General features: G+C 41.3%; 1 protein-coding gene across 3 annotated transcripts in view; it reads left to right on the forward strand.

Annotated features, from left to right (window-relative positions):
* Positions 1-13,701, forward strand: part of Lcorl (ligand dependent nuclear receptor corepressor like) — a 95,940-nt gene extending 82,239 nt beyond the window's left edge. For 2 of the 3 annotated variants that reach the window (XM_048364763.1, XM_048364768.1), the window contains one exon: positions 12,535-12,674. In XM_048364763.1, coding sequence (XP_048220720.1) covers positions 12,535-12,548 — 14 coding nt within the window. In that variant the 3' untranslated portion in view covers positions 12,549-12,674. Of the gene's footprint in view, positions 1-12,534 lie in introns of all 3 variants that reach the window. The other variant, XM_048364767.1, reaches the window with a different exon arrangement.
* Positions 13,702-14,358: the final 657 nt, after the last annotated feature.

Consider the following 14,358-nt stretch of genomic DNA (forward strand, 5'->3'; position numbering starts at 1 on the left):
ATGGGGAGCAGGAAATGCGGTCAATGAAGGGCCAGTTCCTGAAGAGTTTGGAGGTGATTCTGATCTGAATTGTAACTATTGAAAAGTTGCCATGTACATCCTCTAAACATCCTGCCTTTTGAGTTTTCAAAGCAAATAATGTGTATTTTCCTAACTGGTAAATATCTGAATGAAAACAAACTGACTTTACACAGTGGACTTGAAGTTACTATAGACTAAATGCTACTCATCCTAAAATTTTAAAGTAGCATCATAAGCATTTTGAATTCAGCTGACACTTGGACACCGAGTTGGATTCTGAGATGACTGAAAACGTGTTTATTTCTTCATTGTGTCCCTGGTTGAGCCTTCTGTCTTCAAAAATGACTATCACACCAATAATCCTAGCTATTCAAGAGGCCAAGATCTTCGAACTGCAATTCGATGCTAGCCTGGGCAGGAACGTCCTTAAGACTCTTTTCTCCAATTAACCAGCAAAAAGCCAGAAATGGAGCTGTAGCTCAAGTGGTAGAGCTCTAGCCTTGAACACAAAAGCTCAGGTACAGCACCCAGGCCCTGAATTCAAGCCCTACCTCTAGGGGGGAGAGGGGAGTACTTCCAGATGCTTTACAATCACCTTCGTCTAGATTGCCACACAAGTGTGCCAAAAATGGATCCCAAGGAACACTAGCCCTTGTCCTTGTTTTCCCCAAGGTTCTTTGTGAGGTCCGATAAGATTTGAAATGATTAGTTATCCCTCTTTCTTCTCACTGAGTCCCCATGACCCACTAGGATATTTTGCATTTGGGCATAATTAGCATGAATTACATTTCCCAACCTTTTTATATATCAAAATTATATTCATAGAACAATTTGGTAGTGTGAGAGTTTCCTGATAGAATTTATGCTTTATTGTGTTATTTCCAGGAAGAATACAACTATAAAGTTAATTCATGTAGTAGAGTTGAGTATCTTTGTTGCACATAAAGAAGTCAGTATGAATGCTCTTAATATTCCTCATTAAACATTGTAGATAGTACCATTAAACCAAAAGTGATCATTCTGATTGCTTCATGCATCCTTATTAAAAATTCTTATGCTAACAAAGGGACTGCTGTGCTACACTTAGCTCAGTTCTACATTAAAGTGACTTTTTTAAAAACTATAAATTTTGGAACACACATATGTGTCCATATTCTTAACTGCATCAGAACCTGACTGAAGATAGGTATTGTAATGTAAAATTCAATTCATAGGTATTGCATTTTGTATGGGCTTCCTATTGCTGAACCTTGAAAACCCCACACCCAGTTCTTTGCAAACTGGGAAATTCACTGGTTTGCTACTTTTATTTCTTGTGTTCAACAGAAAAAGTTAAATGTTAGAGTCATGTGTCTATACATTTTTCTAGTACGTTCATTCAGATAGGTTTGTCTCTACCATGTATGGTGGTGGTGTACAACTGCCATCCTAGCACTTGGGAGATGGGAATCTCACTAACTTTGTGTCCATGCTGGCCTTGAACCTCGATCCTTCTGATCTCTGCCTCCCAAGTAGCTGGCATAACATGCATGAGCCTACATTTTCGATTATTTGCCCACCTTTTTTTCCTCTTGCCTTCTTTAGGATCAGAATGTATTTTATTATTCTATTCAGCCTCCTAATTTACTTAAAAATAAATAGTATCTGCGTCTGTATGCTGGTGGTTAATGTCTGTAATTGTAGCTACTCGGGAGGCTGAGATCTGAGATCATGGCAGCACAGTCAGGAAAGTCCATGAGACTCTTCAGTTAAAACACACACACACACACACACACACACACACACACACACACACACACAGTGGAGCTGTGGCTCAGGTAGAGGACTAGCCTTCGGCAAAAAAAAAAAATCTCTGGATCAACGCCCAGGTCCTGAGGCCAAACCCCAGGGTGCATGCACACACACACACACACACACACACACACACACACGTGGTTGCTGTAAGACTTAACACTGCACACCTTAGCATAGTATAGTGTACCCTCTATATCATGTCACTTCATGATAGTTTAAAGACTCTATTAACTATATGTTTTCCTTTCCAAGCCTTTGTGCTATTGTTGTCATGTATTTTGCTTCTGACAATATTATATAAAGCCCACAAACATATTATTACTACTGATGCTTTGTATAGCATCGTAGTCCATTTTCTGGTACTGTTACAAAATACCTGAGGCTGATGCAGAAAGCAGGTGTCCTTAGCCCACTTGTTGAGGCTGAGCATTGAAGATGAGGTGGCCACTTCTGTTCAGCTTTTGGAAATGGCAACTGCGGCTGGGTCGCCACGTGGCCACGAAGCAGGAGGGGAATGGCCACATGAAAGGGCGAGTGAGTTGCAGCTTGACGATAACCCCCTGAGAGCTGCATAGGGTGCTGGGAGAAGTGCATTCGTTCCTTCTGAGGTCCGTGACCCAGCTACCTTCCCGTAGGCCACAGACTAGACACTGGGGACAAAGCAGACGACACTCAAGCCAATCCAGTCTGTACGTGGTCGGGTATTCTTCAAATAGACTGTCAAAAACAGGATGAAGAGCCCGGCGCAATCTGAAGATTGGGGTTCAAAGCCAGCCTCGACTGGAAAGTCTATGAAACGCTTCTTTCCAATTAACTATTGAAAAAGCCAGAAGTGGAGCTGTGGCTTAAGTGGCAAGGTGATAGCCTTGAACAAAAATGCTAGGAGACAGTGCCCAGGCCCTGAGTGCAAGCCTCAGGATTTGCACACACACAGACACACACACACACGTGCGCACAGAACAGAATAGAAGCTTTAGACTCATCTTTGAGGAATTCCAACAGTTGTTAACTAGTTAAGAACAGATCAGCTTGCACTGGAAAGGTCAAAGACAAGTGCTTGGTCTCAGAGGCCAAAAGATGTGTTCCAGGAAGCTATCAGTCCACTTGTGCTGCCACAACAAATAGCACAGGCTGCACGGCTTCAAGCACAGGAAGCCCAGTGCCGGCAGGCAGGCCCGGCAGGCCTGGGTCAAGGCCAGCAGACTGGGACTCCTGGTGAGGGTTTGCTTCCTGGCTTTCTGTGTCCTCAAGTGGCAGAAAAGACTTTGTTCTTCTCCCCTTCCTCCTCCCCCTTTTCTGCCTCCTCCTCCCCTCCCCCTCCGCCCTCCTCCTCCTGCTACTGGATTACAGCTCCATCTTCGCGACTGGAAGGGAAGGTCATAATTTATAAGTGAGCAGGTTCTATTCTCGTGTAGCCAAAGTCTCAGAAGGCAGATTGGATTCTTGGGAGTGAAGACAGAGGAATTGGCAACAGCAAAGATAACATCTGTTCACACAATCCGGTGCCTTTCAAAGGGTTAAGGAGGCAAATGAAAGACTTTAAGTGTTGGAGGTGGAGGTCTTATGCTGATTTAAAGAAGCAATGTTCTGTTCGTGTCCCAATAATACCAGCCTAAAAACAATGCTAAGTTTTGGATTGGGAGAGGCTCTTGTTAAGTAGTCAAGGCTAGCCTCAAACAATTCTGCCTCAGCCTCCCAAATACACTATATAAATACAGGGCATTTACTCATGAGCCTGCGATTGGAACAAATAACACCTGGTGTTTATTTGGGATATGCTCTATCACAATTTGTGGTGTTAGCTGGCTGTAAGGCAAGACCACAGTGCCCTTCAGACACAGAACGGGGGGAAAAGTATAAGGCAAAGAGGGTGACTTTAGGAATAAATAAACAAATAGAACTATTCATGTAATCCATTTGCACTTGACAGTTTGTCAAAAAAGATGAACATGGAGGATCTAGAAACATTCTAGAAACATTCTAACATATCATGTTCTAGCCTTTGTGTTCACATTATTTAAAGTGGCCAACTTTCTAAATACTCTTCATTTCATCTTATTATAAACCTCTTAATTTTTATCAGGGTAGCCGAATAGTGTTCATCCCTTTATTGAGTATTGGTATATCGTAACTTCTTGAGGCGTGCTACGGTGTGTTGCGCTAATGCACAAAGTCATTGAGAAATGACGGGCAACCCTGCCCTCATATCACACTGCCACGGACCGCTTCACAGGTGCATAGCGGCGCAAACTGCTCATTGATTTCTAACATGATGGATATTTTTGGCCCTTGACCGGACTATCATTTTTCTTTCTAAAAATTCAGGTAGACACTGCATTTCTCAGCAGAAAGCAAGTCTTTCTGTCCTGGCTGTCATGTGCATTCCTGCTGCGTGGTTTAATACAGCCTCCCCCTCTAGGTGATTCCTAAGGACATGTTACCCGCTAGCATGTCTATCTCTGGATCATTTTCAAATTAAGTTTTTAATATACTTTTTATGATACTGGTTGGTGTTAATTGCAAATGTAGGACTGTTAGCATTCGTCCTGTGATTCTACAACAAAATACCCAAAGCTGGACAATCTGTCCAAGAGCATGATGCTTCCGTAGGCTTCTAAAGACTTCAGGGTAGACAGCATCGCCAGTACACACCCATGTACATAAGATATGTGACACAGAGAGGGAGAGGAGCCAAGCTTGTTATTTGTAACAACCTATTCTTTTCGGGCTGGGAATATGGCCTAGTGGTAAAGTGCTTGCCTCATATACTTGAAGCCTTGGGTTCGAGGCGCTGTGGCTCAAGGGGTAGAGTGCTAGTCTTGAGCAAAAAGAAGCCAGGGACAGTGCTCAGGCCCTGAGTTCAAGCCCCAGGACTGTCAAAAAAAAACAACAAACAAACACCCTATTCTTTTGAAAACTAATTTGCTCCAACAAGACCTTACCTACTCCATAAGATAAACAATCCCTCCCTCTGTCTCTGTCTCTCTCTCTCCCCCTCCCTCCCTCTCTGTGTACACACACACCGTATATACACATACACACCATATATACACACAAGTTAACACTATGTCCTTTTATTATAAAAATGATTACAGAGGGGTGATAGTTACATAAGTCATGAGGACCTTCCTTTTTGAACAGTGTCACCTCTTCCCTTGTTTTCTCCCAGTTTTTCCCTCCTGACTCCTTTCCCCACAAGTTGTGTAGTTCGTTTTCAACATAGGGGGTGGCTAGTGAATAGCATTGCAGCATTTGTTCAATCTTTGTCCCACCATTTCTGGGTTCCCCTTTACTCTCCCCCAAACAGACAAACTTACATACAAGACAGAAGGTACAGAAATCAAAAACAGTGACCAAGGGAGGAAAAGAAAAGCAAAAACCTCTTGTTTCCATTTCTTGGAGTTCATTTCAATAAATATCATTTTATACAATCATATGCACGTAGCCATTAAGACCCTGCCTCTTAAAGGTCCCCCTTTGAGCATAGAAATGTTTGGGGGTCAAAACCATCACAAGGGTTATATGCCAAGACTGCTGGACTTCAGTCTTGCTCTTAACCACCATGATTTCCCACTCGTCTCTAACAGTCAGAGTCTCATCACAATAATAATCAGGTAATCACTGGCAAACAAAAGGCTGTAAAATCCTCTGCTTTATCTACTGAAGCATTAGGGTTTGTCAGTGTTGTAACTGTGGAAAGAATTGCTCTTCAGACTACGTCTTTAAAAAAAAAATCCACCATAAAATCTTGGATAGTTTAACAAGAGAATATATTTCATACTCACCCTGACAGAACAGGTCTGCGTGGCTAGGTCTTACAGCTTTTACATTTGAACTAGAGATTAAAATTTAACTATTGTGTTATCTGTCTACACAAATTAAACCATTGTCTTATCTGCCTACAAGGACACTACAGAAACATCATACATATACTTGTCATTTCCAGTAATTTTCTGTATCAATCATAATAACATTGAGTCACTTTTATTAACTGGATTGTATTCTCTATACTTGACATAAAGTCATTTAATAAGCACACTAACCTTAAGTAGCACCTTACTTTTGCTGTCTAGTGAAACTGAACCCTAGAAAGAGGGAGGAACATGTTGGATTTAATTCAGGATCAGAACCCAGGCCCTCAAAATCCTCCCCCTCCTTCAATTTACTAAAATCTTCATTAAATCAATGTTTCTTGAATTATTCTTTCCCTTCTCTGCAATTCTTGTGTGTGTTTTCCTATTTATTCCTTACAATGATCTATAACATACCATCACAGTATTATTTACCCATTTTACAGATGAGGAATTTATTGTAGGCCAGAGAAATTCAATAACTTGAAGAAAATAAGTAACTTAAATTCCAGCCTGTCTGACTTCACAGTCCATGTTCCCACTTGAAACTTCTGTCAGAGGGTAATACAGAGGAAGGGATGTGTAGGGGCAGGGGGTCTAGTACTTGAGAAGTTTCTGGCATTCCCCAGGGTTTCAGAAACCCTTTGCCTTTGTTTATTGTTTCTCTGTAGCACTTTTTACTCCTTTTATATTTGGTGCACACTGTGTTTTCAGTCTCTCATGGCCTACTTCCAAACCCTTGAAGACACACATCCTCACACCCTCTGGATTCTCCTAATTGGTCATGTGTCCGCATGGACCTGCCAGCAAGCAGTGCTCCTTGGAGCACTGAGGAGTTTCACATTGTGGCAAGGTCCTCATGGAAGCTTTCTGGAACGCAAGAACTGCCACAATCATAGGCACAAAGGAGAACCTTCATTTTTGTAACTTCTTGCTGAATCAAAATGATGGCAGTACGTGTATCTACTTCATGAAGCTTCTTGTGCCTTTAACAGCCTTGCATCTGGATAGATTTATGGAGGTCTCGAGTTACAGAATAGAGCTGAACCATAACAGGTATTCAGTAAATTGCCACTGTGCACAGACAGCCATTTCCAGAAGAAAGGAAATTAGAATTTGGAGAAATTGTTGAGTTCCAACTTGATGGTGCCACATATAATAATATAACCATGTAAAATTCAAATCCTGTATCATAATCTGTGCATATGAGCAACTTCTCTCTCCCTTTGAAAAGATGAACTGCTGTCCCCTGAAACTCAACCTCAGAAACACTCTGGTAGTTCTCAAGAATATGTCAGGGACTGGGAATGTGGCTTCATGGTAGAGTACTTGCCTTGCATGCATGAAGCCCGGGGTTCGATTCCTCAGTACCACCTAAACAGAAAAAGGCAGAAGTGGCACTGTGGCTCAAGTGGTACAGTGCTAGCCTTGAGCTGAAGAGCTCAGGGACAGTGCCCAGGCCTAGAGTTCAAGCCCCATGATCGACAGAAAGAATACGTCAGGTTATGCTTTTGTGTCTTTTTTTTTTTTTTTTTTTGGTTTGGTTTTGGTCCCATGGAATCTAAGGGTAGAGATAGCCATTCCTTACTCAACTAGTGCGATGATGAAGCTTCAGGTAGTCAACATGGCTGCCCTGGACAGCGTGTGGTGGGTACCCTTCGAGGTTCTGTGTAAAGCCTATACAACAGACACGTGTCCACATCTCACTTGTAAAGGGTAAATGAAGAAATTAATAATGGATATGAGGGAGAGAATCACGGTAGAATTGCAAGCCCAGAGTTAAGTCTGCAGCATGGAGCAGTTGATGGCGGACGATGCCTCCCTTCGTTAGCTGGGTGGCTTGGGTGAGTCCCTTTACTTCACTCATCCTTTCAATAGATGTTGGTTAAAGGACCTTGTGAGGTAATCTGACAACACTCTTAGTACTCTGCCTGGCATGTAGTCTTTTTTTTTTTTTGCCAGTCCTGGGGACTTGAACTCAAGACCTGGGTGCTGGCCCTGAGCATTTTTTGCTCAAGGTGAACACTCTGCCACTTGAGCCACAGCACCACGTCTGCCTTTTTGGTGGTTAATTGGAGATATGAGTCTCACAGACTTTCCTGCCTAGGCTGGCTTGAAACTGTGATCCTCAGATCTCAGTCTCCTGAGTAGCTAGCTGGCTAGGAGGTGAGCTACAGTGCCTGGTAGTAGCATCTTTTATAAATTACACTTTCACACCAAAATTGATCCATGCAAGTTGGCTAGCTAGCTGACAGGGAAGTTTATGACAGAAAGGAACCACTACACATCTCCAGTAATCATGGAATACAGACATTTTTTTCCTCAAATTTAGAACTGCCAATGACCATTTAGGTCACAAATAGTAATTGTTTGGACAATTATGACCTTCAAAAGGAACACATTATAAATGCATAGTCTCTACACTTCGATTCAGATGGTAGAAATGGGCTTTCAGTGAAATATTTTCAATACTTAGATGTGTAGTGAACATTTCAGTCTCTTTTTGTCCTTTTTGTCATCTCCCGTCTAGATTCCTGCTTTGGTAACTAGATGAATCCTGACTTATAAGTATTTCTTCTCCAGCTTCTTCTCCCTTCACTAAGATAGGCAAGATTGAGCAACATTTTCAGGTGTGTATAACAACTTAGAGCTTTCAAAGCATTCCGAGTGGCTTTCCTTGGGCCCTCACAGTCCTATAAGCAAGCAGGCAAAGGTTTCCTCTACAGATGTAAATGAGGCTGAAGGATATTTAGGCTACTGTCTGGTGTCAGGGCTGATTATTGATGCCAGCAGAACTCGAACCCAGGTCCTTTCCCTTTCCCCAGCTCTTCATGTTCAAGTGCTACTCACACCAGTGCTGAGCTGTCACCTGAATGCACTTTGTCCTACGCCTGAGTCCTTAATTGGGATATAAAACCACCAAAGTCATGAAATAAAAACTAGTTACAACATGGTGACAAAGAATTTAGAGTAGATTCCTGACTAGATCACCATGAGCAGATACAAGCAGGTAATAAACTGAACGGACTGGGAGGGGTAAGATTGTAAATCACTGAGATACAAAGAATTTGTTTTCACAGCAAATTATCAACAAGGAAAACACCATTGCCTCAACTGACACAATATGGACCAGGACAATGGTTGTTGCTACATGGGAAATGTGCTTAACAATTTCCTCAAGAGAAATGCAAATTAAAACCACTTTTTTTTGGGGGGGGGGCGGCGGTGCTAGTCCTGGGGCTTGAACTATGGGCCTAGGTCCTGACTCTGAACTTCTTTTGCTCAAGGCTAATGCTCTACCACTTAAGCCGCAGCACCACTTCCATCGGTTTTCTGAGTAGTTTATTGAAGATAAGAATCTCACAGATGGGGCTGGGGATATGGTCTAGTGGCTAGAGTGCTTGCCTCCCATACATGAAGCCCTGGGTTCGATTCCCCAGCACCACATATACAGAAAACGGCCAGAAATGGCGCTGTGGCTCAAGTGGCAGAGTGCTAGCCTTGAGCAAAAAGAAGCCAGGGACAGTGCTCAGGCCCTGAGTCCAAGCCCCAGGACTGGCCAAAAAAAAGAATCTCACAGACTTTCCTCCCCGGGCTGGCTTCGAACTGTGATCCTCAGATTTCAGTCTCTTGATAGCTAGGATTACAGGTGGGAGCCACCAGTGCCTGGCTCTACCTGTTTTTATTTTCTTTTGGGGTTTTGTGGTGTTTTTTTTTTGTCACAGTTTGCTATTCATGGTCAACTGTGGTCCAAAGAGAGAAAAACTCCATAAAGAGGCAGTGTGTCTGCTTTAAGTGCCATAGACCACTGAGTAGCTAGTCAGTCTCCGGCCATCCCACTTTGTTCTGCCCGGGCATGGCCTCTCTCCATTCCACATCTACACCCCCTATCGACTGTCATCTCCTGTATCAGACCAACTGTCCTAGAATCAACATACTGTCATAATCTCTTACAGTACATAATTTATAAGCTATCATGTGCAGGGGAAATATGTATGTCTGTAGACACAGTTCAGTACTATCTGCGGTGTCAGGCACCCCCATGGGGTATATGCCCTGCAAAGGAAGGAACCACTGTAGCTATCAGTTTTGCCTGCACCTAGGCATAAACTGTAAACGTCCTTAGACGCATACTAAAGGATATTTAAGATGCCACTGATATTTAAACAAAATTTAAACTGAAAAAACTATGCAGACTGACAAAATACACTGAGATAACTAGCCGTAGCACAGAATTTTGTGTAGCTATGAAACGAATCAAGTACTCATTGTACAGATAGAAAACACTATCCGAAACAACTGAAAAAAAGCTGTTTAAGCAGATTAATCAATAGGACCAGGTTCCCACAGGAGTCCACATAGATCAGGCTGAAGACGCACTGAAATAAAACTATTTGTCTATTGTTTTCCTATACAAAAAAACTACAAGCCAGATGCTATTGCTCATGCCTATAATCCTAGCTATTCAGGAGGCTGAGATTTAAAGATAGCAGTTCAAAGCTAGCCTGGGCAGGAAAGTCCATGAGACTCTAATCTCCAATAAATTACCCAAAAAGCTGGAAGTGGAGCTGTGGCCCAAACCCTAGGCCAGGCCCGGGGCGGGGGGGGGGGGGGGGGGGGGGCGGGGGGGGGAGGGTGTCTGTGGGGGTGAGTGTAATTTCAAGGTTTTCTTCTAGCTGTATCCAAATACCTGTATTCCAGCATTTCATAAGATACAGTGTTCTTAGTATTCTGTAGGTCAAGAATGTCCAGACTTAATTTGTTTAATAGTAAACTTTGGTTCTTCCAGATCTGGTTTTTTATTCCCATACCTGTGTACAATTTTGTTCACCCCCAAGGAATCTGTACTCAAATTTTTAATAACACTATCTAGAAGATTAACATTTTAAAATAATTGTCTTAAAGTATTAAATGGAATAGTGTAGTTAGTATTATGTTCCTTTAATGAATACATTTTTGTCAGACGTAGCAAAACAAAAATGGTTTATGACTGTGATTTGTTCTGTTCTTATTTTTTAAGATTCATACTTAAACTGGTGCTTAGCTGCCAGCTTTATCTAGAACAGCATAATTTTACAGCTTGCCTTGAGTTCTCAAAAAAATTTTAAAAAATACACAGCAAACCTTGCTTTCAAAATACAAGTAATTGCCAGGCACCAGTTCTCACACTTGGAATCCCGACTACTCAGAAGGCTAAGATCTGAGAGGATCATGGTGTGAAGCCAGCCTGAGAAGGAAGTCAATCTATGAGACCCTTTTCTCTAATTAGCCACCAGAAGCCATTAGTAAAGGTGGAGTGCTATTGAACAACAACAACAAAAGTCTAAGGGATAGCAGCCAGGCCCTGAGTTCAAAGCCCAGGACTGGCACCCGGATACAAAAAGTAATAGAAATATGAAGACCACCAAGCTTTGTAGGAAGAAAAAAAAAATCCTGCCTTATTTGAGTTTTGCTAACTTGGAAAACTAACTTCAAGAACACTGGGCTCTCTGTCTAACAATAACCAGTAAGACACTTTCAAGATTCAGTATTTTTGACATGAATGAGAATACCATATTCTATATCTCCCTGATTTATCACATATCAAGGGAATTTTGTTTTAAATGTTCCTATCAGTCACATCTGTCTTAGCTTTTTATGTGCAAGTGATCTGATGAGGAGTAAGCTAACCAACAGCTTATCCTTTGGTCTGTTATGTGCTTATAAAAATTAAAATCACAAGCAGTGAAAATGGCAACCAGAGGTGTTAAAACATGACATAACCGGTCTGGTTTACTCCACAGCATGTGTGATTTGGCTGAGATTTCCAGAAGGAAATCAGAGAAATGTGACTAGGGTCCGGACGTTGCTATTGCCCAGTTTTTACCAAGCCACTTATACGTGCTAGATACTAGACATTTCAGTATCTTCACTACTAATAGGAAAATTCACACATGTACAGTCAGGCAAAGTTTAAGAGCTCACCATCCATGTTTTACTAAGCAGAAGAATGCGTTCAGAGCTGTGACTTTGGAGTCAGGTCTAGTTCAGCAGAGTGGAGGACAGGGCTCCTGAGTGACAATGACATTGAAGGACAGAGGGGGCTGTGGCCCAGAGTGTAGTCTTCCCAGAATACTGGGTGTGCTTTAGGGAGTGGCACTGAAGAGATCTGATCAGTGAAATCTAAATCCACACATGCTAACAATTTTCTACCAATAGAAAGGTTCGGTGAACTAGGCAACCAGAGTAAGCATCCTGAGTTGCTCTGTCATGAGGAGCTGGCCACAGATAATCCGGACAACTTGAATTTCCCTATGCAACCAATAACTTTTGCACTGATGGTTTATCAGACTCAGAGAGCTGGTAGACCAGCTGCACAGGAAACAAGCTAAGGGTAAACCTCCGATTACAGGTCTGTTACAGTTAAGACCTGACATTTGTACCTGACTCACAGTCCCATAACATATACCTTGTTGAACTGTGAAATTCAAATGAAACAATGCAGGGAGTTGCGCTTAGGACATAGTAGGCACTCAACAAGTAGTCATCCCTGCTTCTCTCCAGTTCTCATGCTGCTACATTCAATGACAGGTTAAAGGCTGAATCCTGCCAATAAGTTAATCTTCTGATATAGACTCATACAGTTGGTATGGGTTGTCCTGTTTTCTCCTGGGTCGTATGGGAGTGAACTCAAACTACCAGCATACAGAGTTCTCAGTTCAGTAGGATTAAAAAAAAAAATCTCTTCTACAGTTAGAATGGTGAATGCCTTCCCAAACCTTAATATTTGGAGATCCAAATAATCCTACTGAAATTTTTTTGACAAGGCTCTTGTAATTTCTTTGAAATTGAGTAAAACTTAAATGCGTTACACTTTTTTTCTTTCCAGCATGCTACAAATGAAAGCTGGTGAGAAACTGACTGCATCAGATGTGAACACAGCAAGTTGCTCTTTGAGCCCCATTAAGATGTGCCTTAATCACCCTATTGAATGGAATCTGAATTTAACAGCATCGCTAGCAAGCTGTGCAGTGCATAACCCAAATCTCCAAAGTGAAGAAAAATAGATGGCAGTTCTTCTTGCACTATCCTTATTTTGTATGTCCAAATTTCTGCTGAAGAATGAGCATTTTATCGATTGATCTCAACATATTTCTAGTCCTGTGATTTGTCTTCATATTAAGTCATTAGCATTAATCATGTTGATCATATCCTTTGTTGTTTTTGTTAACGTGTTTTACACCAGACCATTGTGAGATTTTTGCAGTACAGATTTCAATGCTTCTCTTTTGAATGGATTTTGTGGATTTTTTTAATGCTCTATGTCTAAATATGTAATTGTCCCGTTTTATTTCTGTGCACAAAGTTTTAATATATACCACCTGATGTAATTTAGAAAGCTAGTATTATAAAGACCTGTGGTGATGACATGGCCTTTGGAGAGCTGCCTAACAGGGGGATACAACTACCTCGAAGCAAATTGGTAAAAGAAAAGGCAAAGGTGTGATTTCAAGAAGATCTTTCTGTTTTATATGTACAGAAGACTGGTCACAGTGTATCATCAAAAAGCATGTTTCCATTCATAGAGAAGTTTGAGTTCATCAGTTCTCCCTCTCTAAATTGTAAAAACAAAAAACAATGGCACAATGGCATGCTTAAGCCTCAGCCAATTTGTGCCTCTTGGTAGACAAGGGTACTGGTTCTCTAAGTTGCGAATTCTGAATGAAAAACGGAGTATGGATTCATATCTACTAGTTCTATTGTACTTTAGCAGTTGAAAAGTTTAAAGGATGTCATTTAGAAGCAGAATACTATTAATTTTAAGTGTAACACATTCAGCAATGACTACATGATTGTGTCTAAAATTTGAATATGAATGCTAAAGATTTGGTGCTTATTTTTCTTGTGCCAGAGAAAAGCAGGCTTTGGCATAGTGTCTCATATTCCTTTCCTTTTGGATAGCCTGGCTATGTAGAAATGGAATTTTAGTTTGTTTTAAAGACTTCTCCTTACAGCACATTTGATATACCAGTTCCCCTTCAAAATCATTTTTTAAGTGTCAAGAACGTAACAAAAGATGTAACTCAAGGAATTTGAAGCACAGAGAAAGACAGAGCCCTCACAATGATGAATCATGATCTGGTTCTCATTTAATTACCCCATTTCATCTTCTGAGTTCTAATCAAGCACATATATGTATATATATCATAGCAACTTGGTTCTACAAACCAGCAATATTCTCTTAGTTCCATCTTAACATACCACCTGAACTAAACACCCTCTGATAGCCTAAAAAAGCACAATTTCTATAACAGATGTATGTTAGAACATTTCTTTTCTAAGAGGAAAAGGGTCATTTATTAGGGGGCTAAGAAAAGGTTGGTGCTGAAAGGACTGATTTCACTCAGTGCCAAGACTATACAGAAATTGACAGAGCAGAAACAGAGTTCATAAATTAGTATATAGAGAGGACTTCCAGTCAGTAGCATTATCCACAGTAAAAACACACACACACACACACACACACACAACAAAATCACTTTTATTGTGTCAGAAAACAGAAAGCACTTTCATGATTAACACACGTGGGTATGTCCATAACCCAGCATTCATCCACAAAGATTCCCATATGGAAATGTACAAGGTAGAGGACGTCCCATGCAGATAAAATTATCAAATACGTTGTTAGCATAGGAATCACAAAAGAATGTTG

Source organism: Perognathus longimembris, chromosome 16 (genome assembly GCF_023159225.1).
Source record: "Perognathus longimembris pacificus isolate PPM17 chromosome 16, ASM2315922v1, whole genome shotgun sequence".
In the NCBI taxonomy this organism is placed as follows: Eukaryota; Metazoa; Chordata; class Mammalia; order Rodentia; family Heteromyidae; genus Perognathus; species Perognathus longimembris.